We start from the raw sequence: 27,894 nt of genomic DNA on the forward strand, positions 1-27,894 counted from the left end.
CATTTTTGAGTCAACCTTATCGTGAAGTTTTACTAACTGAGATTTCAGAAAACAATTTGCTGGTGTAATCTCTTGAACCCATCTTGTGTGTTATCCAAATATCTCTTTTCTATAGTGTTGGGTTTGAAACTGATGTCATATAATTTACACCCCAGACCAGCACAATAACCGAGATATGAAGATTAAAAAAGAATACAAAAATGTAAGAGTCTTGCAGTTCAGTTGTTTCAAAATATTAAGTAAGGTCAACAATGTTGTTTAAATGATGAACGAGATGCTCATGAATGATACAGTCTGCTTTAATAGGGATGCTTAATTAAATTAATTAAATAAAAGGATGGATGTGTTTCAGTTATTTAAGATTCAAGAGCTCAACATTAAAAGAAATAACACATTTGCACATACTATATATATCCTTTATTGCATTCATCCATTAGTCATCACTCAGTGCAACTCTACCTACCACAATAGGATCTAACATTACTTCAATATAGTTTTTCAAACAGTGTAACTTTGAAGTAATTTTTCATTACAAAATTTAGGAAAAACGTTTAAGAAGTCAGACATCCTTTACTTGGAAATGTGATCCAGGATTCAAAGATTAAAGAGCAAAGATTTTCTTATCAAAAAACAAAAAAAACAAATGAATGCACTGAGTCATGCATTTCTATGTTTAACACTTACTAAACTTCAATCTCTAAAAAATTTTTTTTTTACCACATTTTCACAGTATATGTATATAATGCTTATTTTAATATTCAACCTTTAAAATAAAATAAATGCATTTTATTTATATTGAAGCAAATGTGTTTAATAAAAGTTAGAAAAAATGAGTTAAAAATTATAAAATTTAATTATATAAGAAAAATTATAACGCAGTCTCACATTGCACAGTGATTAATAAGAAGAAATAAGTGTTATTTTTTTATTGCTTTTATTGGGGCAACTGCTCTTTTAATCTCTCATGCGGGTCTAATCCATACCACAGTACATCCTGTTCCACAGCAGCCCAAGCCATTCGCTCAGTGGTAAATGTGGCAGCCCAGTGGCCTGAAGGAGAAACAACAATTGCACCTCCGGCTCCTTTGACACGGTCTCCCATGTGCTGCAGAGACATCTGCGAAGCCTCTGTTACTGATTTACCTGTAAAGTGGAGAAGAAATAGGAACACAGGCGGCTAATGAAAAATGGAAAATTAACTTCAGCTTGTGTTATTTCACAGCACATTCTCCTTTAATAATTGCTTCTAAGATCTTCTTAATCTGCTCAGAAACACAATTTACTAAATAACTGTGAGAGGCAATATTGCAAAACTGGAATTACTCACATGAGTTGCATGAGTTGCACTGTTCAGGATAATGGACTAAAACATGAAGAACTGATAAATTCCCATAAACAAAGTGTTTGCGTTTGTGATACTTTACCTTGTTCAATTTTTGAAAGAATGAGTCTGGCCAGTGTGACTTTAAGAATAGATTCTCCATGGCCGGTACAGGATACTGCACCACTCAAGTTGTCTGCATATCCTCCACAGCCTTATTTACATGAGACAACGTGAACAACAGAAGCAAACATTAAAACACCTTTTTGCAGATTGCAGTGAATATGCTAAAGTAACCTGTAGTAAAGTGAAGAGTATGATTAAATGAAATGTTTGGACAATGTAAGGTCTTTGGTTTGACTTTATCATTTTACTGTCAGTGTTAAAACAGCAGTTTTAGAAGTCATACCAATGACTGGGGAGTCTCCTACTCTTCCAACCATTTTATTCCTAATCCCTCCCGTTGATGTTGCACATGCGACATTACCAGCAGAGTCGAGAGCTACCGCCCCAACGGTATCATGAGCCCTGGGATGAAGAAATGTTACATTATTCAAAAAAATCAGCTGCAAAAGAAAATGCAAATTAGATCTGAAATGTTTTCAGACATAGCATCACAAGGAGGAAGCTCATTTGATTCATTAAAACACACAGTGCTTAGACAACTGATCAATGTAAGGTTGATGCCAAAACTGGCCCAAATTTCAAAATGTGACCTTTATTTGCCTAATAAATATCAATATCATTTTTAGTTTTTGGAAATTCATAAACCTAGGTCTAGGCTGCTGGGGGTTTCCTATTGGTGTTTCTTCTTCATTCACCTTGTTTACTCTCTGTGTCTTTATGTGCCATTCTGCATTCAATTATTAATAACTAATAATAACCGATGATTAAATGCTCTTTTCTACAATATGTCTTCTGTTCTGTCTCTCTCCCCTCACCCACCGGCTGTCGCAGCAGATGGTTGCCTCTCATGTCTGGTTCTCCAGGAGGTTTCTTCCTTTTAAAAGGGAGTTTTTACTTCCCACTGTCACTAAATGCTTGCTTGGTTTTTTGATTATTTGGGTTTTCTCTACCTTACAATATAAAGCACCTAGAGGCAACTGCAGTTGTGATTTGGCGCTATATAAATCCAATACAACTGAATTGAAATTGATCCCGCAGATGCATACCATTGAGTGTTGAAATCTTCTATTACTCCAGTCATGTAATTCTTGTGCTTCTCCCATTCTCTCCTCTCATACTCAGTCACCAGTGTTTCAGTGGGGACTGTGCTTATACCAATGCTTTCTGCAAACAAGTTTGCACCTTGGCTTGTCAACATTACATGGGATGTCTGAGGAAGAAAATAGGTAAGACAAAGTTGAAACATTAAATAAATCTCACAGCACTGAACATAATGTAGCAAACATAACATTGCTATAAGGTACCACTAGAGACAAAAGCAGCTTCATGTATCAAACTGCGATTCCACAGAAATGCCCTAAAAATGACCTTAAAGTTATAATCATAAAAGCAACAGGCAGGATACTGGCCATGCACACAAGGAATATCTCCCTCTGCCCAGAAAGTTATCCAGATGCCAGCTTGAATTATAGTAAGACACCCTCAATAACCAAGTTTACCAATAAGACTGTGTTTTCTTTGCAAGACCTGAAAAGAACTTAGAAAATTACTTTGGGGGACTTTATAATTTGTTTTCAGAATGGACAATTCAGGGACAAAAGTGTTATTTCCAGAACTATATAATAGGCTTTCTATTACTCTGTCCTGAGCCTGAGGGATTGCCTCTCCACTCTTTGGAGAAATCACCTGTGCCTCTACCATACATCTATATATTCATATGTATACCAGCAGTGAAAACACTGCATTTGCTTTACTGAAGAAATGTCAAAATGGTACTAGAATGTGGTCAATATAAATTATTTAATCCTGTAATGTCCTAAACTAAATGTTTTTATGAGATTTACTGTAAGATGCAAATATTTATTTGCTTTTCATTTACTGTGTCATTAAAAACACATTGCCATGATTTCTTTAGGTTATATGAAAGAGTTACTTTTGTACTTTTATATTTCTTGAGTCTTATGAGGTAGTGCAGACCAAGTGGCAAGGAAGGTGATAAGTAGATAGCATCAGCATACCGGTCAAGTTTCTTTTAAGTGTACTTTATTTCTGGCATCTCCGTTATACCATTTTAAAACTCTGGTAGGTAAAACTCTCACTTGCTTTAAACAGGAATTTAAACACACCTGAACCTCATTAGTCTCTACCATTGCAATATAGACCAAACAATACTATTCCAAACAAAAAAACAGGAATAAGATTATGAATCCGATTGAGAAACTCATTTTTCATTTTACACAGTTAAGTGGTTTGAAAAGTTAAACACTGCATACAATACAAATCAAAAGGTTACTTTAAAGAAAATAAACAATACTATGCAAAATGAAAAACCCTTAATTTGGTTTCACCCAGTGACGCGCTCAATGACATCATGACCCTATATAAACAGGAAGTACTGAGGCGGCCCCTCCCACACACCTGTTTTAGATATAGGACCTGAACCTAAACATGGTAAACAACATAAGCAAACACAATTTACTAGAAATTTACCTGTGAACAGAAGAACATTCAAATGACGTGATGGTTAGTAGTATTTGCTTTAGAAACATTTCCATGGATGTAATAGATGTAACTAATGCTACCACAAACAAACCCAGGATACTATGTAAAGCAAAGTTACACCAGCAATGTCTAAACTAAAGCATTATGTAAAATAAGGGATAAATTATCAATATGGTTAAAGGACAAGTGGTAAATGAGTTCATGGCTAACCACTTTGTCTAACAACAGAATTAGTGTTGCATAAGCTATTATTGAAATTGTGTCACTGTGGTTACCTAAATGTAGCACACTGTCTGAAGTACTCACTTACATTTTTAAATATGAATTATAGAACTCAGTTCTTCTAATTCTTATTTTTTATAAAGTTTGCATAATGATTACTTCCTGTTTTTTAGTCATGATCAAAGAAAAATGTGGCTTCTGCTTAAGAGAAATCACCCTGTTATTAGGAAAATCTTGAAAAGTTAATCTCTTTAAACAAAGGATTTGGAAGTGTAGTCTAGAACTGCTTTAACCACACCCATTAAAACAGGACTGACAGAGCTGTCTTTTCTCTCCTGACCCCATCACTCTTTGCTGTTTTTACCAGTTTAAATTTAATTAGATTTTATATCAAGTAAAATTGTTGAAGAAATGAAAGTCAAATTTTGGAGTCTAAAGCCCATTGTAGTTAAGAGCAGAGTGTTGTTAAAATCAGTGACCTGGATATCTCCGTTTGACTGACAAGCCGTCTCAATGTGCCCAATCACTGGAAAGACTTCAGAGTGTCTTAAATAACTGTTGCAGTCTGAAGCCTTCAGACATCTCATGGACAAGGTGATATAACTGATTGCTCCCTCAGGGACTGCTCTCTATACTGAACAACCTCTAAATTCAGAGAGGTGGTTCAGAATGATACAAGAAACCAACAGGCATAGAAACCTGCCTTCAGATCAAAGCTGACATTGTTGGTACTATGAAGACAGTCTGCTCTGACAATAGTTTGAATGATAAAAGCTTCAGTTAGTTTGAATCAGATTGCTATTCAAAGCTCATCGGCTCATCAGTCTTAACATCTTCATTGAATTAATTCCTGTCCCTGAGTTTTAAAAGAATATATATTCTATATACATATAATACAAAGGGTATTCTGCACTAAAGTAGTGATACTAAGTTAAAATAATTCCGTTTAGCCAAAGTACTTCTATGAGCAAATCCTGCCTTCAAAAGTTTGGTGACTAAAGTAAAGATGAAGTTTAAAAAGAGCTTTGAAACCTCTACAGCATGGATCAGTGCAACATGCCTGGCTAAAATGTTTCTTCTTCCTGCAGTTGATTGGTTCTTTGGGGACGGGGTAAGACAACCACCATCTTTGTTTCAACCTCACCGATTGTCTTTTCTGTATTCTACATTTTCATATATTTCTTTTTCATGATTATTGAACAGATGGACACAGTTATGTATAAAATTTGTCAAAAGGTTCAGGATCCCCAATGCCTCATACACTTAGGAATGCCAAAATAAGGGACTTAAAGGGATAAAGTGCAGAGTTCAGATGAAGCACGTATGATTGTGCTAATGGTATTTTTGTAAATGCAGTATTACAGTTACAGATGTAATAACATGGGGTAAAGTAATCATTCAGTGATGATTGTAAATGAGAGAAGCTCAACAACGTTATGAACTGGAAGTCAGAGGGTGAACATGCAGTAACGGTTAAAAATATGCAGCAAGTACGGCACAACAAGAGGCGTGTGCAAACGAGAGTGATCTCAGCAGGAGTGTGTGTGGTGGTGTGGGGGGGAGTAGAGTTTGTAAGAGTAAGAAAAGTGATGTTTCAGTAATGACAGAAGGTTATTCCTCTGGAGCAGACAGATCATGTTGAAGAAAGGATTATACCTAAGGCACTCACAGGTGGATTATAAAATGAGGAGTATCAAAAGATTAACCAAGCCAAACAACTACATTCTGAAAATTGGATTTATAATAATTCACTGCTCTCTTTGCTGTGGTGAATTAAAGACTTCAGGGGTCTTAGGGGAATTTGGACAAAGTCACTACTTTTTCATCTGATCTACATCATTCATGGCTGGGGAAGGACTTCTGTTGTGGCCAGGCAACAATCCTCTCTTCTTTTTCTCACAAAGTCAGTAATAGATACACAGCCTGAGCTCTAATGACTAGTCTAAGTGATTTATAAAGTGATTTGTGCGAAGCTGCATGCTTTACCCCCGTCCAAAGTAAATATTCAACTTGCAGTTAAAAATTAAATTGTGGATGTTTAATGATTACATATTTTGATGTTTCTAACAAGGTGTTCTAGCACATAAAAGAAAACAGATCCTTGTTACCTATTTTCCTGGAAAAAAATGTAGCAATTTGCCAAGTGCACAGATCCTTATGGGAAGAGATGCTATTACCAAGTATAATTGATGAATAGGGTTACTTAAGTGCATTATTAGAAAAAAAAAAAAGGTAGGCAGTTAGAGCTGGCCGTTTCTCCTGGCCAAGTTTCTGGCAATTCCTTTTAAAGCAAATGGAGAACTGTACCACACCACCTGTTCACAAGTAGCTGGGATCTAACACATTATAGTATTGATAAAAAAAATCAAAATCTTTAATCAGATTAGTACACCAGTAATCAAATATATTTTTAAAAAGATAGAAACTAAGAAATTTAGACCTTCTCCATCACTGCCCGTGCCAGTGAAACAGGGTTGGCAATGTTCTTTACTGAGGACACCGCACCAGTGGCAAGTGTCCTTCCATCCATGATAATGGCATCCAGCTCCACTTCTCCATCTTTATTTAGTACTGCTCCGTGCCCTACAGAGAAAAACAAGTTAGAGATGAGATAAAAACTATGTTTCCATGTGTTCACTTAAATTATGCCAGCTCCACCCTTACAAATATGCAGGGTAATGGCAAAGCAGTACAGACACTGCAGCACCATACTACTGACTGATGTCTAGTTTGTCTGACTTTCAATGGCACAAATGATTGTAAAAGTTCTTGGGATATTCATACTTTCTATCATACCCGTATCATTATGTTGACTTCCAACTCCATATTTTTACTCATAGATTTTTTTTTTTTAATTGATTCAGTGTGCAACTGACTCTGGGCTGTGTAGTAAAAGACGGCACTTTATATGTTTGACAACTTGTCAGGGTAAAGAAAGCAACAGACGATGTTAATAGACAGATATTAAGGTTTAGCCAGAGATCATCTCTCATATTCTTAAAGGAGTCCTGGTGGATATTCTCATCATGACCAGTAGATGGAGACATTGTTCTGCAGTTGAAGCCAGCTTAAACAATAAAGGAAAATGGGCATTCTCATTTGGCTGCTCTATGGACATGTAAAAGGAACTGGGGTTTTAGGCTTTACTTATTTATTTGAGTAAAGGTGAGGGTGCTACAAATGCCGTATACAAAGATGAAGCCCCCATTTAATAACTTGCATATTTTCAAATGGAACTACTTGGCATAAATGTGTCCCAATCTAATAAAAACTGTCTGTACCTGCGTCAAACACAGTGTTATCTTCCAAAGCCCTCACAGCCACTTCAACAGCATCCACTGCACTTCCTCCTCGTTTCAGCACTGAAAATCCTTCGCGTGCTGCAGTTTTTACTCCATCAACAGAGGCCTTGGCCAGTTCATCCGGTATGGCCCATGCCCCACCATGCACAACCAAGACTGCTGACATCTTTGCTTTCCTGCATGGAATAGACAAAGTAGTTTATTAACAGGTTTCAGCCCAGAGAATAATTCACTTTTTCTTTGAACATTAGGAAAAGCACCAAGTGATCATTGGTATCTTCTTTTTGCCTTGATCCAGACATACTTCTTGAAGGAAACGGTTTCCAGGGCCTAATCCGTGGATCGACTTCCTTCGAGGCGTGGACGTCTATCAGCAGAGAATGTCCCTTAGTCTGTAACACAGTCAAATATATTCTCAAGTAATATTCAAGCATGCCATTCAGCGTGTTAGTACGAGCTCGGGAGCAGCTTGGGAGAACAAGAAAACAGAGACTGCTTTAGATTGTCTTCCCAAATTGACTCAACTTTATTCACAAGTACAACAGTTTATATAGAGGGTAAAATTCATGAGACAGCAGATTTATCAGTTTAAACCAGTACAGACCAAGATAAGGGAGCGTCTTCCTGCCCTTGGGTGAAGAAGCATCCTTTGCGTAGTTTATCAGTTCAGCTACAATTGTGATTATCTCAGCGACATATTTTCAAGGCACAAAACGAAGAGTTCTTTCATTAGTGAAATCTGAAACAAACCATTTGGCCTTCAACAGGCGTCTAAAAGATTAAGAAACTAATGTAGCTGAGGGAGTGATCTCTGTGGTATTTCAACCTTGTACCAGCCTGTGATTCTCACACATCAATTCTTGGGTCAAAGAGAAAAATAACTAAAACAAAGGGGCCTTATTGAATGACAGAGTTTTCCTGTATAATGTCACTATAAAACAATATCCAGTAAATGCTACCATGGTACTAAAATACCTAACACTTCTCAAACTTTTACATACAAAGAAATGTTTTTCGTTTAATAAACGGAAACTGCTAAACTAATTATTTGCACTGCACTCCACTGGTAATGTATTTGCACCACATGAATTTGCACCTTGGAACAACTGATACAACTTCTATCGAAGATCATATCATCAAGACTGAACTTTGAGATGTGGTCATTGTAGCCCGTGTTGCCAGTTTTTGGCTATTGCCTGGCTATTAGAAGACCAATTCAATTAGAACAGCTGTTAATAATAAGTTATCTTAAATGTATTATGGCTTTAGCAGCTTTGAATTACGAGCTACAATCAAGTACTAAACTATAATAATTGATCTTCTCATAATTTATTATGGTTCAATTTTTATGTGCACATAAACATTTTTCTCCTATTACCTGGATGCACTTGAACTGTGTTTAATGTATTGTAATCTACTCACAGTCGCTGACGTGATATTGATAGTTATTCATTTCATTCGGACCAACCACAATATTGAGACATTGCATTTTGTCCTACCTTTTCCGAGCCTCAGAATTTCCGGAAGGATAAACACTTCGCCATAGACACGTGACTTCAAGAGACTACCGTTCGCGGTTTAACCAGCGCGTGCTGCACACTGACGTCAAGTTTGACACTATGGCCACAACCGAGGAAAGACTTCCTACAAGTTTTCAAAATTAAATCCTCACGCCACTAAGCAAACTAAGAAGCACAATGTTAAAGGCTCATCTTGTATGGCGTTAGTTTTGTGCCACTATTCTGAGCGCACGTAAAGTGGCACAAAAATAACGCCATATACGGACAGCTATGCTCCTTTTCGCTGATTCTGGACATTGTTTTCACTTCATCACTTAAATCACTTTAAGCATATTTGCACTGCACAAGACATAATGTGGATTGCACAACACTGGTCACTATATTCTTCATTTCCAGTTAATACTTGTACAGCTGCTGTTATTGTGTATATATTTATTTATTTATATTTCTTCATACATTCTTATATAGTTCTATACTGTGTATTGTGTATTTTGTTGTACAGTTATTTTATTTTCAACTTTAATTTATATATTTTATCTTATTCTTTCCCAGTTAAATTTACCCTTCATTCTAATTTGTATTGTACAGTTATTTCATTTTTAACCTTAATTTATATTTTATTCCTTCCTAGTTAAATTTACCCTTTTAAATTTTTCATATTTATTTCCTATCTTATTCATAGCCTTTTCCTCTTTTTTGTTTTCTTTAGGTCACGAGCAGTTGTCTAAGCATTTCACTGCATAACGTACTGTGTATGACTGTGTACGTGACAAATAAAATTTGAATTTGAATTTGAATTTTGAAGTACTTGGGTATTGTAATGTAGTTTTATTGTGAAAACGTCTGAATTTTTGGAGTCGTGTTCTTGGCTCGATAAAGGCGGAGCTAAAAAAGGGCAAAAAGAGGACAGAGTTTAACAAATGGTCAAGCAGTTGGACTATATAACGTGGACACATGGGCTAGTTTTCACCAGCTGCAGGTTATATCATAGGCTATTGAATTCTTAAACGTATATATTATGTAGGGTGCATGCTTTAAAGTTCCTTAAAACATTTTTTAAAATGTAAGTACCCAGAAAAGGATCTGCAAACGACACAACTGCTGAAAAGAAAGCAGAAAAATTAGAATAAAGTTACTCTTATATTACTCATTTTTACAGAGAATCAGCAACAAACTTTAAAATACAAACTTTTATAAAAGGAAAATATAGCTCCGTGAAAATGTGAAAACAGATTAAAGCGAACAAAAGGAGATAAACAACTTCTTCTAAACTAATTTGATGTTACCCAGAGGTGTTCTGGTGTTAAATGCCTTACATTAAAGCGTTGCCATAATGTAAATTTTTAACGATAGTGTTACCAGTCCGTCAGTAAAATGTATAACGTTGCACTTTGACCAGTAGAGGGCTGCAAGAGTCCATCAAATGCATAGACCGCATATAAAGAAACATACATACTAGTTATGACCAAACCAAGAGGAAACGTTGATATTAAAATTGTAGTGTCAGTTATACTTTGATAAAAGTATTTTCTTAAAGAAGTTAAAAGAAGTTTAAATTTTACTCACACACAGAAAGCTAAACTTTCTAATTTTAAGTTCTGACCCTAGTAGTTCTGTTGATAGACTGTAAATAAAAGATGGATGTTGCCACGTGACATCATAAACAGTATAAAACATGGACATGATTTAAGGGTCATAAATATGAACCCACTGGAGAAGTGTCTTGAACCTGCAATCTATCCGTAGGCCACCAGATGGTGATAGCTGTTGTTTGCAAAAAAGACTTTGGGTCATGTTGAGGTTTCTCATGTAAAGTCACGTGCACATTGCTCAATAATTGTTTGCCATATTGGGCATGATATAACCACCGGTTGGTAGAAAAAGGTGCAACTTTTACTTTGTAGCAAATGATCTACATTTCTGATTCGCTTCACACTTTTCACTGTTTCACTACAGCCTGGAGAGCAGCTGGGAAGTGTTCATAGAGAAAACCATCTCTTTCATTATTTTTAAAAATAAAAAGTTGAAGTGAGAAGAAATATAACAGTTTTTTTTATGCAGTAAAATTTGGAATGTTAAGATGGGAGTTTTTGGAAATTGATTTGCTTTTGCCTCTCCACTAGTTTCAGTCTTGTGTTGTCTTAATTTTGGATTATTTTCCATCTCGTTGAGATGATGAAAGCAGACATTTTTCTATAAAAATATTTAGAAATGTATTAAAAACTATAGTTTTAATAAGCTGTCTATGTTTTTTTTTTGCTATTGTTTTCATCTGTTGGTGTGTGTGGTGTGTGTCTATTCTATTCCGATGTGCGTGCATTAGTTTATATCTACAAACATACTATAGACTTACAAGACTCAAACACATTAACCGTCATAACCCTCATTACCATTAATAGTCGCAGCAACAGCAGCATGATTTGCATTAACGCTGTCATAAATCATTTTATTGAATGGAATTAAATCAGTGAAGGTCCAGCGAGCATGAAATGCAAAGACAGTACTGGCCAACGTGGGCATAGCTGCTTGTTTTAGGCTTTCAAAAAGAAAAATAAAGCTGTGTCTGATTTCATAGAGAGAACTTAATGAAAAATAAATGGAAAGAGGATGTAAGTGTGAAGTTTTAATCAATACTAACTCCTTTAAGGCTTGTTTGGCATTGCAGAAATAAGCAGATTAATGAAATAGTTCTGTCAGACAAACCCGCTTGGGTATTCTGGCCTCTAAAACAGTCTTTTAAATCACCTTAAAAAGCCATAAAAAAAAAGTCATACTCTGTAATCTTCAATGCCAATACACAATTTAAATGAAAGAAACCATTGGCTCAGTTTTATGGGTATTTCCAGCCATTAATGTACCACAGAGCACCCCAAAACAACAGCACTAGATTTCCGAGACAAATGTTCTGGTTTCTCAGAAAATATTAAATTCTACCAAAACTGAGAAGAATCCTAAATACTATGAACATAATTGACTCATATTCACAAAGCATTGCTGTTTGCAGCCGCGAGGAGCCTTTATGATTCTGATCAGTGCGGGGAGAAACAACTCTAAAGGTCAAGTGGAGCCAGAATTGGTCGTTCACCAGCCTCATCTGCTCAAATCTAATTTGTGAGTTAGTAAAGCAGCCTGCATGCTGTGCCGAAGATGACTTTTGGATTCAAGTCAATATCATGGCTTGGGGACAAGAGAGCCATTTGAAGAGACATAAACATTCATGCTTACAGTGCAGACACCACTAACGCTGGCTCTTGATGAGTAAGTGAAGAATTCACTTTATTATTAAATATCTATTTATATTAAAGCTTCTTTAAGCCAAGTCTGCCACTAACTATGCAAGCAGCTAAAGCTCTACTAGAGTTGACCTTCTTCAGCCATAAGAGGGGATCCACCTCAAAGGATGTAAGGAAAAGATCTGACCAGCATTGCAAATTATGCATCTCTGGGGGGTTTTGTTGTTGTTGTTGTTTTTGCTGACATAAGTTCATTAAGTAACATGGAAAAACTAATGAATGGATTATTTAGCATGCATACCTTGAAATATATGTTTTCACTCTGTGACAATACAGCCAGACTTCCTTCACAGCATCAATGTAAAACTTATTTTGTATCATTTACCAGGTATCAAGGTTTAAATGTGCAAGTTTAATTGCACATTTAAACCTTGAGACATTTTGATATAAGAAAAATAATGTTCAGTTTCAAAAGTACATCTTGGTTTTTCTACATGGTAAAGAAATGCTGCTGGGAAATCTGTCAGTATGACTTAAAGATGTAAACAGAAAAAAATTAATCCATGTGCACAATGGATACTGTGGAATGGATACACAATAAATCAAACCCCCCTCCCCTCCGTGAAATTTCTGTGGTAGACAGTACAAAACACAAAAATAGCATCAATAGCCATGTGTCTATGCCTTTGTCGACAGTTTCCAAAGCTGTCCAGTGGGACAGGATTAGAGTCTTTGCCAGACTGATTTGGGTCCCTAAGCCTTATGTTTGACACCCCTGCTTTAGCATGTGGAATAGAGTTAATGAAGTTGATCATGTGATGTGGAGTCTGAAGAACAGTATGCTGTAAGCTAGTTTTTGGTTATCTAAGACAAATTCAATATGTACAAACAAATCAGACAGCAGCCAGTGTTTAGCACCATGAATAGTTGTGTTGTCCCTCATAGGTGAATGCCTGCGGGCTACTTTGTACTGACTTTGTAGTTACTTTGAAACTCACGAGCTGCATAAAAAAACCCCATTTAATTAAGCGACATTTATATGGTACAGTCTGTTAGCGCAACAAAACTTTACTAGCACTTATTTGTTCTCCGCGGAGTACTATATCCAATATTATTAAAGTTTCCAGCTTCAGAGACCGTTGTCAACAGCAACCAAATGCAACCCCATCCTTTTTAAAGCAATTCCCTTAAAGAACACTGAGCATTTCCTTTACGCTCAGTGGGGACCTTTCTTGGTGTTTCAGCAGCGCCAGTCCCAGAATATGGCCAATAATGTTGCTGAGGGGCGGGGAGCAGCGCGGTCTGCAGACCCACTGAGTCTGGCGGGGTGCCGAGGAGAGGCAGCAGGCAGCGGTAGCAGAGATGGGCTCACACCTTTGAATCACAAATCAGCACCCCCACCCCTACCCCAGTCAAGCATCTCGGGAGAAACTGGAAGACCAATTTTTGGAGGGGGTTTTGCTGGTGTTCCTCATTAAGACCGGTAGACTACAGCTACCAAGAAGCAGGAGCGGCAAGGGTTATAGTTGCATTGTGACGTTCAGCACTCCTGCCGTCTCACCTGCACTGCCGGTGAAGAGGTCCGCTGTGATAAAGATGCATCCAGATAAGTACCTACCTGAGCTGGTGTCCGAGAAAAACAGCCTGGACCCCTCCTTTGTGCATGCGGTGCGCCTGCTTGCAGAAGGTAAGTGAAGTATATATGTGTGTGTATATAGAATATATATCTTTTTTCAAGTCTAATGCACTCTGAATGTTGGACTTGGCGACAATCACGATGTTCATTCTAACGTGAAAGCACAATTGCATTGAATTTTGGGGCAGTACAGTGAGCTGATGTGAGCTTGTTTTTAACACACTTTGAGTGCTTGCGTGGCGACAGTTGAATTCTCTGTGCTGTGCGTTTAATGTAGACACTGCTCTTCGGCTCCAGTGAGGAACTTTTGTTGGGTTTTTCCCAAAACTTCAAGTGAACAAATGCTGTGAGCAGAGACAATAAAGTATGTGTACAGTCAGAGGGGGTTATTGTAACCCCACTGTCCGCCAAGATCAATGCGCTGGCTCACATAAAATAAAGCCAATGTCTTCCTTGAGGATTTCTCATTGACTTCAGGGCAAGAATAATCAAAAAGGTGCCACATTCGTCAGTCCAACAATCATAGTACTGTATTAAGGTAAACGTGCTCTTAATCCTGTTATACTGTGTGCTGCCAGCCAGTATTTTTTCTGTTAAATATGTGAATTGTGTGGTCATTTATCAAGCCAAATATCACCTCTCTAATATTTTAATTATTCCACGTGAGCTAAACCTTGGAGGCTAAAATCAAAGTGTTTGTAATTATTGCATCATGAGTCATAGATTTCTGACTGAACGAAAATTGATAGATGCACACCTCCTCTTACAGGATAAATGCCATCAAGGTAATGGAGAACAGAAAATGTCAGTGAAACATGCTGTAAAGCCTTTCCTCCAGAATAATGTTACTGTATGTCAACAGAGTGCCGCAATCAGCCTGCAGCATTTAAAGTACTTTGTAGCCTTCATCTCATTCACATGCTGAGAATGTGTCACTTCTGATAGGAAGTGTGTCACCTCAAAGCAAACACAAAAACTCAGCTCAGCTCATTCAGCCCAGAGATGCAACTTTTGCATTTTCTCGTAGACTGCGTGGTCTCTCTTCCTGTAATTGCACAAGTCTGGTTGATGTGCAGTGCTATAAAAGCTTGGATAAAGGTTTGAGTGACGTGCTACTGGAGTGAAAGGCTGAATGATTATCATAAATGTGAATGGATTAACCTGTGTGGACTTACCAGGAACGTATTCCTGTACAAAACAATATATCAGCCATAAAATGACAAAATTAAACATAAAATGCTGTCATATGTTACATGACTGTAAAACACTCAGTGAAATGCTTTCTACTGGTTTTCCTGTGTGCTAAAAATGTTGGTGATTCTGAAGGCAGTTGATTTAACTAATTTATTAGATCATGCGTGTATGCTAATTTTGGGTTCTGACATGTTTGTTTAAAAATGTAAAGTCACACTTTGTGTTAATTAGCTGCTGGACGGGGTGTGTGCGCGATCTGCTGTTCGACCCCTTGAGCTTTCCTGTTGAAATGTGTTGATGAGACACCTGACACTCCCATTCTTGTCGCTAACTGGGATCCAGATGGGATCATCTGTCACACAGTACACTTTGCCATATGTACTCAAGCCTAACTCACACAGTCAGGATGCAATCAAAGAATGCCATCCACCACTATGAACTGCAATTAGCATGTTACACGAGGATACCTATGTTTTTGTTTTTTTTTACTGACTTTTTTCTCAGAGCAGTTTCAACAGTTCACAACAAATACACACACTACAATGCCCCATAATTAACAATACAGTACAGTCTTCAATATTAGAGTACAATACTGTAAAAAAAAAATAAAAGTATATAATACATTGCAATGCATTTGTCTGAGAAGAATGCTGTTGGCAAAGTCAGTAAACAGAAACCTCTCTGTATTCATCAAACACAAAAGTGGCCAATCAGTATAATAAACTGTCAGTTCAGTCAGTCTTGCAATGTCCAAAACAATCAGCCGTGGGCAGCATGTGAAAAAATGTTCAGCACAGACTTGTTATCTTGTGTTGTCAGTCTATGGGTATCAGTGGACAGCAAGATAAACTGCGTTTACAGATTTACAGATTTGCAGCTATTTATCACTGAATATCAAAGCATGTAATCCTGTGTTATTAACATCATGCACAATCGACAGCATAACATGGATTAACCATGGTCACAGTTAGCATCTCCATATTTATGAAACGAATTATTTACTGTTTGTGTTTATGTTATGTTGCTTCTAAAACCGTTTGTCTCTCTTTGAGCTGATTTAAAACTCTTTGGAACAAAGCTCCAGTCCGCGGCTGTAAACTACGGGTGGGTGGGGATAATTCTCTTGTCGAGCTGAAACTAAGCTTCCTCTTATGAAGCAGCAAGGGTTGTTAGACAGAATGTATGAATATATTGGTATATTATACAATCAAAACTGTATGTAGAGTATTTTGAAACTGCTACAACTTTGCTCCACAATCTCAAATGAAGATTTTTTTTCTTGGACATTGCTGCATGAGGCTAATGATTCCTCAGACTGACAGATAAGAGTCACTTCTTTCAAGTTTTGCACTTTAAGTTTCCTCAGCCTAAAGAACTGTGTAGTTAGTCTGAACGTGGGCTCATGTCAGTGTAAAGAAAGGCAAGCCTTTAATAGATCCCAGTGGTTTTCTTTGTAAGGCTTGCCTACATGCCATGCAGCCTCGTCTTGCCATGAAAACCGGTGGGATTTCTAATAAGGCAGCAAGCAAAGCAGACAGGGAGACAGACAAGAAAACTGTCTGTTAAGAAAAAAAACTAAATGTGTGCACTACTCTGTCATTCCATTTCTGAAAGAGGCATTTCTCCATGTCAAGATAGTTTACATTTTCACTAAGCATTGTAAAAGGGTATATATTATCTCAAATACAAGTGCTGCTAGCGAGAGTGACAATGCAAATAAAATCTGCATGAAATTTGAAGGATGTAGACTTCTCTGAATCAAATCGGAATATAGATATGGAGGAGGCCCAACACCATGCCAAGTGCAATTTTAGACATTAGCATAGGTTGGGCTCAAAATACACTTTAATCTGCATCTTGAAGAACTTTTCTTCTCAGTCTGTTCATTTTCTCCTTACATTTAGTTACTGCTATTAGTATATGAGCACTCAAGGTTTCCACTGATTCCTCTCCTGCACTTTCTGGACTTTTGTTTAAGTTTGATTATCAAGATAATGCTTCAAAAATCTTCTTCAATACATGAGCTTTCTTTTTGCATAGTTAAGAATACACTTAGAGTACATATTGCAGTGGTATAAGCACTCTTCAGAACGCACACAGACGCTTATAAATTTCTCGTTTCAATGAGTATGCTTTTTATAAAACTGTGATTAAATAGTATTAAGCAATAAAAAAATCAGCAGGAAATACAAAACTTTATTAATTCTTTTGGTGGAAAAAACAACCTGTGGTGATTGTACACAACCACAAACACACAGTTAAATTAATAATGTGGTAATATTCTTCCACTCTCCACACACGCATAAATCAAACAGAGTTATGGTTTCAGTCTCCCACAACATTCCCACATTTAAGTAAATTTGCAGTCTCTAGAGCTACATGACAACCACTTAGTTTCTTTGGTTTAATTAAGTTGCTGAATTTGTTTACAAGGTGGTAGTGAGACCTATGCTGTGATTTATGGTTCATAGACGGTGGGACTAAGAGAAAGACGGGAGGTGGAGCTGGAGATGGTACATGCTGAGATTTTGACTGCGAGAGTCCAGGATGGGCAGGATTAGAAATGAGTACATCAGAGGGACAGCTCAGGTTGAGCGTTTGGGGGAAAAAAGCATGAGAAGCAACAGTGAGATGGTTTGGACATGTGCGGAGGAGGGATAGAGGACATATGAGAAACGAGGGAAAAAATTATCCTTCAGTTTAACTTTTTTTGTGTTTCCTGCCTCTTTGGAGCTAAAAGGACCACTCAAAAACATGGGATATCATTGCAAAGGCCAGGATGTCCTCGATTGGGGACATCAGAACTTAGTAGGGTAGCTCAAATATGTCAAAAGATATAGACCAATGTACATTACAGAAGACATAAATGAGTGGACTGTGTCTCAGGAGGTTACTGGACCGTTGATGTTGAATATGGAACTGCCAGGCAGAAGAAGAGGAAGACCATAGAGGAGGTTCATGGATCTAATGAATGCAGAAGGTTGGTGTGACAGAAGAGGATGCAGGGGATAGTGTGATCTGCTGTGGCAGCAAAGGGAATAGCCGAAAGAGGAAGGAGATTAATTTGTTCCGATGCACTTTATGGCACTACACTATTCTAAATGATGGTGCATACTTTGGGTTTGCATTGTTTTGTCACTGATTTATAGAAGCTGCATTAATTACTTATTAATTACTATTGCCTTTGTGATTTACCTGCCTGCTTCCGCAGTCCTTCCTGGTTTGAGCTAAGGAAGAGGTTGAGGGTGTTGCTGGCCAACCAAATGGACTGAACCAACCAACCAATTTAGTTATTGTCTCGTTGCTTTCTCCCTTTGCATTTTAATGGTTTAGTCCACTAATGTATATCTTGAGTTGTTTGTTAAGATAAGGTTTTGTTAAGTTAAGCAGTGTTATGGAGTAAAGTTCTGCTTAGTTTACCTCTATTATGGGTCTATTTCAGTTTTTATTTATTTCTGTGATTACTTTTTCTTTGGATTAGAATAAAACCCACTCTTTAAAAATTACACCTGTGCCTGTATATCCTTTATTTGCTTTGTACCTTACACACCGATTTGTAAGGCATCAGTTCTGTTTGGTACACAGATGGCTTTTAGAATGTTCAAGACACTTTTGAAAACTTACCACAGTTTTTCTGCACATTTAGTCAATCTCAGCATCTCCTTGGGGAATACCACATCATGCTGTTCTTCCTGTTCCTCTTGTTGCTGAAGATAGTGTTTTTATGATTCAGGCGGGATGTTTGAGCTCATTGTCATGCTGCAGAATTTGGGACCAGTCGGAGTTCCTCCTTACAGAGAATGGATGAGAAGAAGCTAAACATCCGAGGTGCCTTAAACTTTTCACTGTGTACCTCACATTCTGATGTTTGCCACAGAGAGCCATTATATCTGTGAACACTAAGAATTGATTTTCACTTATCTTTCTCTCTCGTTTATAAATGGTTGCTTACATTTTCATCACATCCATTACAGCGTGCTCAGTATCCAGCAGTGACCCACCTCGCTGTGACACATAAGCAGCACCCCATGTGTTATGACCTATCAAAAGGACACAAAAATTACATTTCAGGGGCGGGTGAGACATTGAAATTACATTTTTCAGTATTTAGCCGACACCCTTATCAAGAGTGACTTACAATGAGTGCATGGGTCGAATAAGATTAAATTCCAAGGTCACTAGCATCTTGAGCAACAGAAATGAGCCAAAGCCGCAGCACTCAGACAATAGATATTAGATAACAGATTATATTACTGTGTGTCTTGAATGTTCACATATCACAGGGAACTTACAAATAAGGCGGTAGGAGACAGAGAAAAATGTAACCCCAAAAAAAGTCAGAGTGCCCACCCCTGCAAATGTGCAACAGTACCAGAAAAATCTTCCATCAAAACGATTGTTTCTATCTTGTCATTGTAATCATGTCATGAGATGAGTTTAAAATGCACATTTCCTTGCTTTTCATATGTAAATGGTATGATTAGTAATTGCTCGTTCCACTTTCATCACACATTCTGAAAATATAATGCTTACACTAAAAATGTACAACTTAAACAGTCTGCCAAGTGCTACATTTGCCTAAGTGCAGCTCGGCTGAAAACACATAAACAGCATGTGGCCAAACAGAGGAGCACATTTCCAACATTTTAATATTCATCGGTCAAAACTGTGAAAAAGAGCCAAAGCTAATTGCATGTCTTGCTGTTCATTCCCCCTACTAGGTCCACTCTGGCCAGGCGAAGCACTACTGCTTCGTCTTTCTGTATTTGATGTGAACAAGCAATCACTTATTGGAGAGTAATTGCACTGATTTATTTTTTCCATTGTGAAGTCATTATTCTAGATATACTATTCAGTGGCTAAAAGAAATCAGTGAATAATTTAGCTGTCTAACTAATGGGAGCGCTCAACAATGCCCACAATGCACTAAAGCACATAAAGTAATAATCACTCAGTTCAGCACTGACTGGTTCACCACTGTGTAAATCAAAGATTTTTGAGAATTTTAATATCAGTCAGCGAGTCTCTAATCTTACCTTAATTGACTTTTCCAACAGATTTTAGGGATTAAGGGAAACTTAAAACAAATCAGCAGATAAATTCTGCACATCTGTAAAGTACAGAAAGACCTTGAATCCTTGCAAAGTGAAAATACAACCGCAAACATACAAACCTTGTACAACTGAGGGAGTCTGAATATGTCGTCTAGCAATTTTTTGTCTGCAGTTTTTTTTTAATACTCATCAATCAGTCTGCAGATTATTCAAGGTCTGAAGTCTTTCAACCAGCTTTGCAAAATAAAAAAAGAGCAGAGTGAAAAGAGGAGGATGCTTACTGAGTGTATTGTTTGTCTATACAAAGCACATGTCAGATTCCAGGACATCCTGAGCTTGCTCTGCGTTGGATGTCTTGATATACATCATGTATTTAATCTGTGCTGAATTGAAGTTGATCAGACCTGCAGAAGTGGACGGATATAATTTTGATTGGATTCATTTTGTCTTGGTAGCTGGGGATCAGTCCACCAGGGCCTCTGTTCCTGGCCGCCGCCCAGCATGCAGTGCACCTGACCTCTACTGCGTCTCCTGCAGGTGGTGGGCCTGCAGGAGGATGGCCCCATGTCCCTTTTTTGCGCTGTGCCTGGCCGGCCCCATGGACTAAGGCCTGGCCTCTAGACGCTTTCACCCAGGCACCCAGGGTGGAGCCCTGGTAACCTGGGCAGGGTGAACTGTTCCCTTGATGTTCTACTCATAGGGGTCTTCTGAATCGCTCTTTGTCCGGTCCCTCACCCAGGACCAATTTGCCATGGAAGACCCTACCAGAGGGCAAAAGCCCCTGGATAACATAGCCCCCTGGATTCCTGGGACACACAAACCCTCCACTACAATAAGGTAGCAGGTTCTGGGTCCTGAGGCAGGACACGGGGGAGGCTGGCCTGAGAATGCCTTGGTGTTCCCCCAGACAAGCTGGAGGAGGTGGGTGGGGAGAGAGAGGTCTGGGCTTCTCTTCTTATGCTGCTGCCCCCGCAACCCGGCCCCGGATAAACCGAAGAAGATGGATGGATTCATTATGGTGACTCATTTTACCACCATACATCTGCTTTCTCTGGATTTACGTTTTTCTTTATTCACATCAGATTCACACAACATCAACAGAAAATCAGAGAAATAAGCACAGTGTAATCTCACCAAAATCATCTTAGACCTGGATATAATTATATCTTAGACACACCTTTTTTTAAAAACAAACAAACAATGGCTGCTAGTCAGCAGTAGAACAAACTGCATAATCAAAAAATAGCCTGTATGGCAACAACAATAACTGGAAACCAGTGAAACAGTCCAGAGACTTGGTATCTTGATTACTTTAAAAAAATAATTTTTCCATTACTTTTAAAACTCTAATAATCTATTTTACAGATATTTTTTTAATGTTTGCTATTTATGTCAAGTCTGCAGTCTATGAGAACTGCTTACACATCACTTGTAATTAGCTGTTTTCTGCTTAAACCTGTTCAGGCCCATTAAATTCTTAAATTAATTTGTAATTTCCCTTTTTTTAAATTAGTTGAGCTAATCTTTTTAATGTGCCCTCTGGGTTACGCTTTCCCCAGGTTGAGAATTAGTGCAGTAAAGCTACAATGTGAGGAAAAATAGTCGGGCATCAAATGATGCCTTCAATTCTCCTTCTTCTGCTGTCACTGAACTGCTAATGGGAAACGGGATATTTTTACTTTGCTTGGAAACAAGATTAAGTTAGGATTGTCTATCAAGTTTTCTTGTGGTGCAGATGGTTTACTTAGAGCAACAAGTTGCTGGGAGAAAAAAAACATACAGCTAAACCTGACATCCGAATTTCAAATACAAACTAGGTGATTTATTTGTGAAGACAGGTTTGCATGACATCTTTATAGTGTCCAAGATAAATAAACTTCAAGCTGTTTCTCAGTCTCTGTTGATGCTCTCTGTTGTCACATACAGCAGATGTATTTAACTTTAAGCTACGGCAGGCTGACTGGGCATATTTTCTTTTTTCTCAGCAAAACTCTGTCTCTCAACTTGTACAGTTGCACACATATATGTGCTAGCTGCCCAGTAAAACCAACATTTTTTTCAGCCGTGGCTGCTGAGAAGCTCTGCTGAAGCAGTTTGGGCAGTGCAACAAAGAAGATCAAGAGCACCACAATAGTCACTGAGAGGCTTTTACTCATTTAGCTCCCCAAATGAGATTTTTTTTCTGTCCAGTGTGCAGACTGTAACCAGTGACCTTCAAAGCACATTCTTACTTCTCTGATCTTTAGTCTCCTTTTGCTTCCTGCTATTTTGACAAAGATGATATCAGTGCGAGTGTGTCTCGGGATTTATAGATTGCAAGCCTGTTTATTCTCTTTCCTTTTCCTTTATATGCAATTGCCTCTTTGGTTCACCTGCAGTTTGCAGACCAGAATAAGTGTCTATCCCATCAATCCTCATCCCAGCAGCAAAACACAAGTGCTACCAAACTACTGTAAGAAACAACCATCACAATAAAATGTTAACAGATTTCTTCTTAAAGCATCTGAAAAATAGCCTGATTGTTATCATTTTAGTGCAATCCACATTAGTCTTTAAATGATTTTTTTAATTATTCTCTGATTCAATAAATGTCATTTTATATAATTTCCAGAAAACAGTATTTTTGTTATGTTTGTATGGTGACACCAACTGGGGTCATTTTGATCCCAATATTTTTGTTTATCTCTCAAAATAAAATGAGTCGATTTGACCGTAACAACAAATAGCTCTCAAATGGATATTTTGCAGGTGAACTATGAACAGATCGTGTTTCAGGCAGTTACAGGGCACAACTCGGCACAGAGTACAAGAGGAAATTTATGATGTTCTACATCTGCCTCCTTTAAAATGACTAACAGAGTGGCAAATAATGCTTGCCTACCCAGCAGAAAGTAAATGATACTTTTAAAAAAGTCCCTAAGGTAAAACACAAAGTCAACTTCCATCTGTTATCAAAAAAATGTTTTGTTGACCCATCCACTGACCCGAACCTCATCTCTGAGGTTGCTCCACTAAAAGGCTTTGTTAATCGAAGGAAACAAAACATTGTTTAAAATCTATTAGGCACAGAGGTATTTAAACTAAATGTCTGACTGGCTAAAACAGCAGGTTATTGTCATGTCTGTGTGTAGGCAGGCAGGAAGAGAGGACCCAAAACGCAGGACTCACGGAGGCGGAAGTAACTCAAAGCACACAGCTTTATTGCAGGTATGAAACTGAACAGGAAAAACACTAACTAAACTGGGTGAACAGAATAACTAGACAGGTTGGCAGGCTGGCAAACGGAACACACAGAGGAAGCGAGGGTGAACAGACGTTAACGACACAACACTGACACAAAGACACACTGGGCTTAAATACACTGAGGGAGTCATCAAGGAATTAGAGACAGAAGGGGAACACAGCTGGGAGAAATAAGACCTAACGAGACAGGGAGAGCAAAGCCGGAACACTGACATCAGACAGGAACAAGAACCTTCAAAGTAAAACAGGAAACAAAACACACTTTACTAAGACACGGACTAGACAGAGAGAGACAGACTTGACACTGACCAAAGCCTACTAAATAATAATCATAATCAAAACAGTATCACTGATTAATCAAATCATAAATCATAATCTAGAAAAACACCAAATCATGGAAAACAGAAAGCTGGGTCAACATGACCCAGAACCGTGACAGTTATATTTTAATTTTAACCACCAGCATGCTAACAATTGCTAGAAATCCATGAATAAACAATGAACGTCAGTAGATATGGGTTTGGGTTTTTTTTTTTGTTTGTTTTTTGATAATGCCAATAGAGAAAAAGTTAAAGGATCACAAGTTTGTACATTTTACAATCAACTGATTGACTGTGACATCCCCATGGCTAGCGTAATTAAAAACAGACTAGCTTCCTCAGATAGCATGCTTCATTTTCATTTTTAGCGCTTTACTATTTGTTTTTCCACTGTATGAAAAGCCAAAGTAATTCAAAATATAAAAGTGTGTTGAGCTGCATTTGGTTTATCTCCTTTGGCAAAATGTTATTTTTACAAAGGCGTATTATGTTAGCTCCTCTTATCTGGGGACACTTGTCTGGTGTCAAGTGTCACATAAGGAGGGGTGAATCAGCTATGTTGAGGGAAATAAAAGGTTGGAGGGGTCTTGTTTACCTGTGCTCTCCACAAGCAGCATTAGGTGCAGTCTGCTTTCAGTGGCAGGTAATGAAGGTCTGGGTGAGTGTTGCTCAGTGTTTGCTTGGTTTACATAAAGCTGTCCTTTCTGTCACTGCCGCTTTGGGCTACATTGAAAAATATGGTTTTGCATATTTTTGATACAAGTGGAAGTGATCTGATAAAAATATAAGGTTTTGTGTAATATAAGAAAGTCTTTTAGAAGCGATGAACAAAACCTTATTTTTTTACTTTTTTGTAATTAAGCATATTTAATCATCTAAAAAGCTAAAAAGGCACCCTCTCATTTGCTTGCGCTCACTTTTCATGAACTCCATTTTTTTCCCAGACGGTTCTGCAGCTCTGGTGAGAGTCATCTCAGAGAAACTGCAAAAAAGAGACAACATGATCCAATTTAAACGATCTTCCTCGGACAATCAGGCACAATCAGAGATTGTGTAGAGTGGGAAGAAATTGGTTCATTTCAGGCTGTTGAATTTTCGTCTATGTGATTTCACAGACAGTAGTGAAGAAAATCAACTTCACTTCATAAAACTGCAAAAGCTAACTCTCTAAAAGACCCGGAACATTGAGCTAAAGCTTTGAATGTTCACATGGTCGAATTGAGACATTTAGTTTTTTTTTTAAGTCAATTTAGTCGATCAATTTAAATTTAAAATCGTACATATTTGTTTTGAACGGTTCAATACTCCCTTCTAAACAAACTCCTGAATTTCTATATATAAACTCAGGAGTAGTCACATCTATGAGTTTCTGTGATGCAACAACTTACAATGATTGATAATTAGTGACAAAGCAGGGTGTAGGCACAACAAACAGCTTCATTTCTAAATGCCTTTTTAGCCTTGCAGCTCAGGTGTTGTAAAAAATTGTCCAAAGATATCATTGTTCAGGGAGTCTTTCCACTCCTGTCAAGCTGATATAGTATGCTGAACTGGGCACCTAATATCCACCTTTCATCTTTCATCTTATTGCAATAAGGCTGGGGATGCACAAAATGACTTTTGGGTCAATTTGCACAAGATTTGCCTACCTTGCAAATTTATAAGGAGAAACAGTGCAGTTTGATTGAAACCAGTGATCTGCAAATAGGATCCTAATATCTTACTTTACAGATCTAGTCTTAACCGCCCCAAATGGCTTTTACCCGCTAATATCTAACGTTTTATATGTTTAAGCCAACATCTGCATAAGTGCTGTGCTGCGTTGGAGAGACTCCTGACAGCCCGCAAGAGCTCAGTTCGTAATGAAGTGAGGTAGTGCGAGCTGAGTGTGACTGGCTCTATTGTTATTTTGATTGGAATTACTGGATCATGAGATTGCAGGGCCTGATGTGAAAGGACATATCAGGAGTCAGCGGGATTATCTTTTGTTATTAAGTTTGCAACGTGAGCATATTTACAGCTGACATAAGAAATAGTCAGCAAAATATTCAGTGTGTGAGTTAAATTTCTGCTAATGTGTTCCTGGTCTAAAATGACGCTGTTTTGTTGTGATTCTGCAGTTGCTTATTGGCTGATGCTTTTTCAGTTACATAACAAACTCATTATTATCTCATCTGTTGTTGTTTTTTACTTATTTTGTTTCTCCGCAGAGATTGAAAAGTACGAAGGTGATGAATTAAGAAAAGATGGTGACACCAAGAAATACCTAGACATTATCAGCAATAAAAACATCAAGCTCTCCGAAAGAGTTCTCATTCCTGTCCAACAGTATCCAAAGGTAAGAGACATAACAGCTCTACAGGGTCCTACATTTTATTTTTTATTTTTTTCGGAAATGTGCAAGTGATCCGAACAATTAAACTGTGATGGAAGTGCAAGAAGAACAGAGTATGTGTTATATTTTTTCAGTCATTTTAGCAGCATTTTAGTCTCCCCTCCAGGTCGGCTTCACCTGTTCACAACTCCTACTTCTACACTAAAATCCCCATGAGCCTCAAACTGGCTATTAGAAAGTCACCGGATGCTGTCTGTTTATTTTGATGTAGTCACCAAAAACCAAAGTTTTCAGCAGACTAAAGCACCCAAGGGTACAGTGAGGAACAGTAACCATAAATCACTCCATGACACTGCTCTGTGTCTGAGTTATGCAACGTCAGTACTGACAAAGTCTGAAACGTGGTCTAATGAGGCTGCTCCGTCAGGCAGCTAAGCAACACACAGCTGCTTGAGGAGCAGCAAAAGGCTGTACTGCCACTGCAGTCATGGAAAGCTCCACTGCCCTTGAGTTCAGACATTCATGAAAAAGCCTTTAATACACTTCATACTCACGCTGTACTTTCCTGTCTTTTTTTCCCTTGTCATAACATCTCTGTGTCTAGCTGACATTAAGATGTTGTATTATGTGTATAATAATATGTATTATTATATGTTTTATTTAATTTAGAGAAACGTGATTTTTGTTAAGCACACTTGTTTAACTTTTCTGTAACACATATCTAACTAGCCAATCGGATAGCAGCTGTTCAGTGCATTTAGATTTGTAGACACGGTCAAGACGACCTGCTCAAGTTCATTCTCAGCACCAGAATGTAGAAGAAAGGTGATTTAAGTGATTTTGGAGGTGGCATGGCTGTTTGTGCTAGACGGCTGGGGCCAGTATTTCATAAACTGCTGATCTGCTGGGATTTTCACCACACAACCGTCTCTAGGGTTTACGGAGAATGATCAGAAAAGTCAGAGGAAGTTTTCTGTGTGAAAATATAATGTTGAAGTCAGAGGAGAATGGCCAGACTGCTTTGAGATAGGAAAGCAGTAACAGTATCATGTGTAACCTTGAATCAGATGGGCTACAGCAGCAGAAGACCACACTGGGTGACACTCTTTTCAGCTAAAAACATGAAACCAAGGCTACTGTTCTCACAGACTGACCAAAATTGACAACAGAAGATTGGAAAAATGTTGCCTGGTCTGATGAGTCTTGATTTCTGCTACAGCATTTGGACAGTAGGGTCAGAATTTGGCATAAGCAAGATGAAAGCATGGCTCCATCCTGCCTTGCATCAATAGATCAGGCTGGTGGTGGCAGTGTAATTGTGTAGGGAATATTTTCTTGGCACACTTCGTTCCCCTCAGTACCAACTGAACATCATTTAAATTACCACAGCCTAACTGTGTATCCCTTTTTAGCCACAGTGTACCTATCCTCTGATGGTTCCTTCCACTTTTACCACTAAGCTACATTGATAAAGAAAAATGGATGTACAATTTATAGCCTAGTTTACCTCATCAAAATGAGATTTTAGAACACAGTCTTCCTCTTTCATTCCTCTAACCACCCTCTTGAAAAGGTCAGCACTACCATATTTTTACATATCAACATACCTGCTCACATCTTCCATAATGTTTAAAAGTAAGTTTGTTTCTCCTGACAGGAAATGTGTGCCTTTCTTTTGGTCTAGTTTGTGCACAGAAGGGAAAAGACTGCGTGTCACTACTTAACTGAGACACATATTGGAACACATCCTACTCCCAGTACCTGAAAAATACTAGTCCTACATTGAAAACCACCTCCTTCTGAATACCCAAATGGTTTTCACCACGTTCAGTATCTTGCCAAAAATAGTGGAAGATTAGTGCATTTTAACTTAGCCAATGAGACAA

At 37.9% G+C, this 27,894-nt stretch overlaps 2 protein-coding genes across 12 annotated transcripts in view; one reads left to right on the forward strand and one right to left on the reverse strand.

The window, feature by feature from the left end:
- Window positions 1-402: 402 nt before the first annotated feature.
- Window positions 403-9,096, reverse strand: LOC113035318 (isoaspartyl peptidase/L-asparaginase). Of its 8 annotated transcripts, none has more exons than XM_026190818.2 (8): window positions 8,973-9,041; window positions 7,778-7,865; window positions 7,453-7,649; window positions 6,612-6,754; window positions 2,494-2,657; window positions 1,731-1,849; window positions 1,425-1,535; window positions 403-1,143 (listed from the first exon to the last, which is right to left on the reverse strand). In XM_026190818.2, the coding sequence occupies exons 3-8, from the start codon at window positions 7,637-7,639 to the stop codon at window positions 935-937; spliced, it is 933 nt and encodes a 310-aa protein (XP_026046603.1). In that variant the 5' UTR covers window positions 7,640-7,649; window positions 7,778-7,865; window positions 8,973-9,041; the 3' UTR covers window positions 403-934. The 8 variants fall into 8 exon arrangements, with proteins under 8 accessions (XP_026046603.1, XP_026046602.1, XP_080144229.1 ...); XM_026190817.2 differs by having other exon boundaries at window positions 7,734-7,865; window positions 8,973-9,030; XM_080288103.1 differs by lacking the exon at window positions 8,973-9,041 and adding an exon at window positions 8,896-8,944.
- Window positions 9,097-13,454: 4,358 nt separating this feature from the next.
- khdrbs2 (KH domain containing, RNA binding, signal transduction associated 2) overlaps window positions 13,455-27,894 on the forward strand; it is an 80,312-nt gene continuing 65,872 nt past the window's right edge. For 2 of the 4 annotated variants that reach the window (XR_013901075.1, XM_080288106.1), the window contains exon 1: window positions 25,547-26,011. Coding sequence is in view for 2 of the 4 variants with exons in the window: in XM_080288106.1 (XP_080144232.1) it covers window positions 25,748-26,011 (264 nt within the window). In the remaining 2 variants the exon portion in view is untranslated. Of the gene's footprint in view, window positions 13,914-25,546; window positions 26,012-27,894 lie in introns of those variants that run through there. The other 2 variants (XR_013901076.1, XM_026189986.2) reach the window with 2 other exon arrangements.

This window comes from Astatotilapia calliptera, chromosome 13 (genome assembly GCF_964374335.1).
Source record: "Astatotilapia calliptera chromosome 13, fAstCal68.1, whole genome shotgun sequence".
Taxonomy (NCBI): domain Eukaryota; kingdom Metazoa; phylum Chordata; class Actinopteri; order Cichliformes; family Cichlidae; genus Astatotilapia; species Astatotilapia calliptera.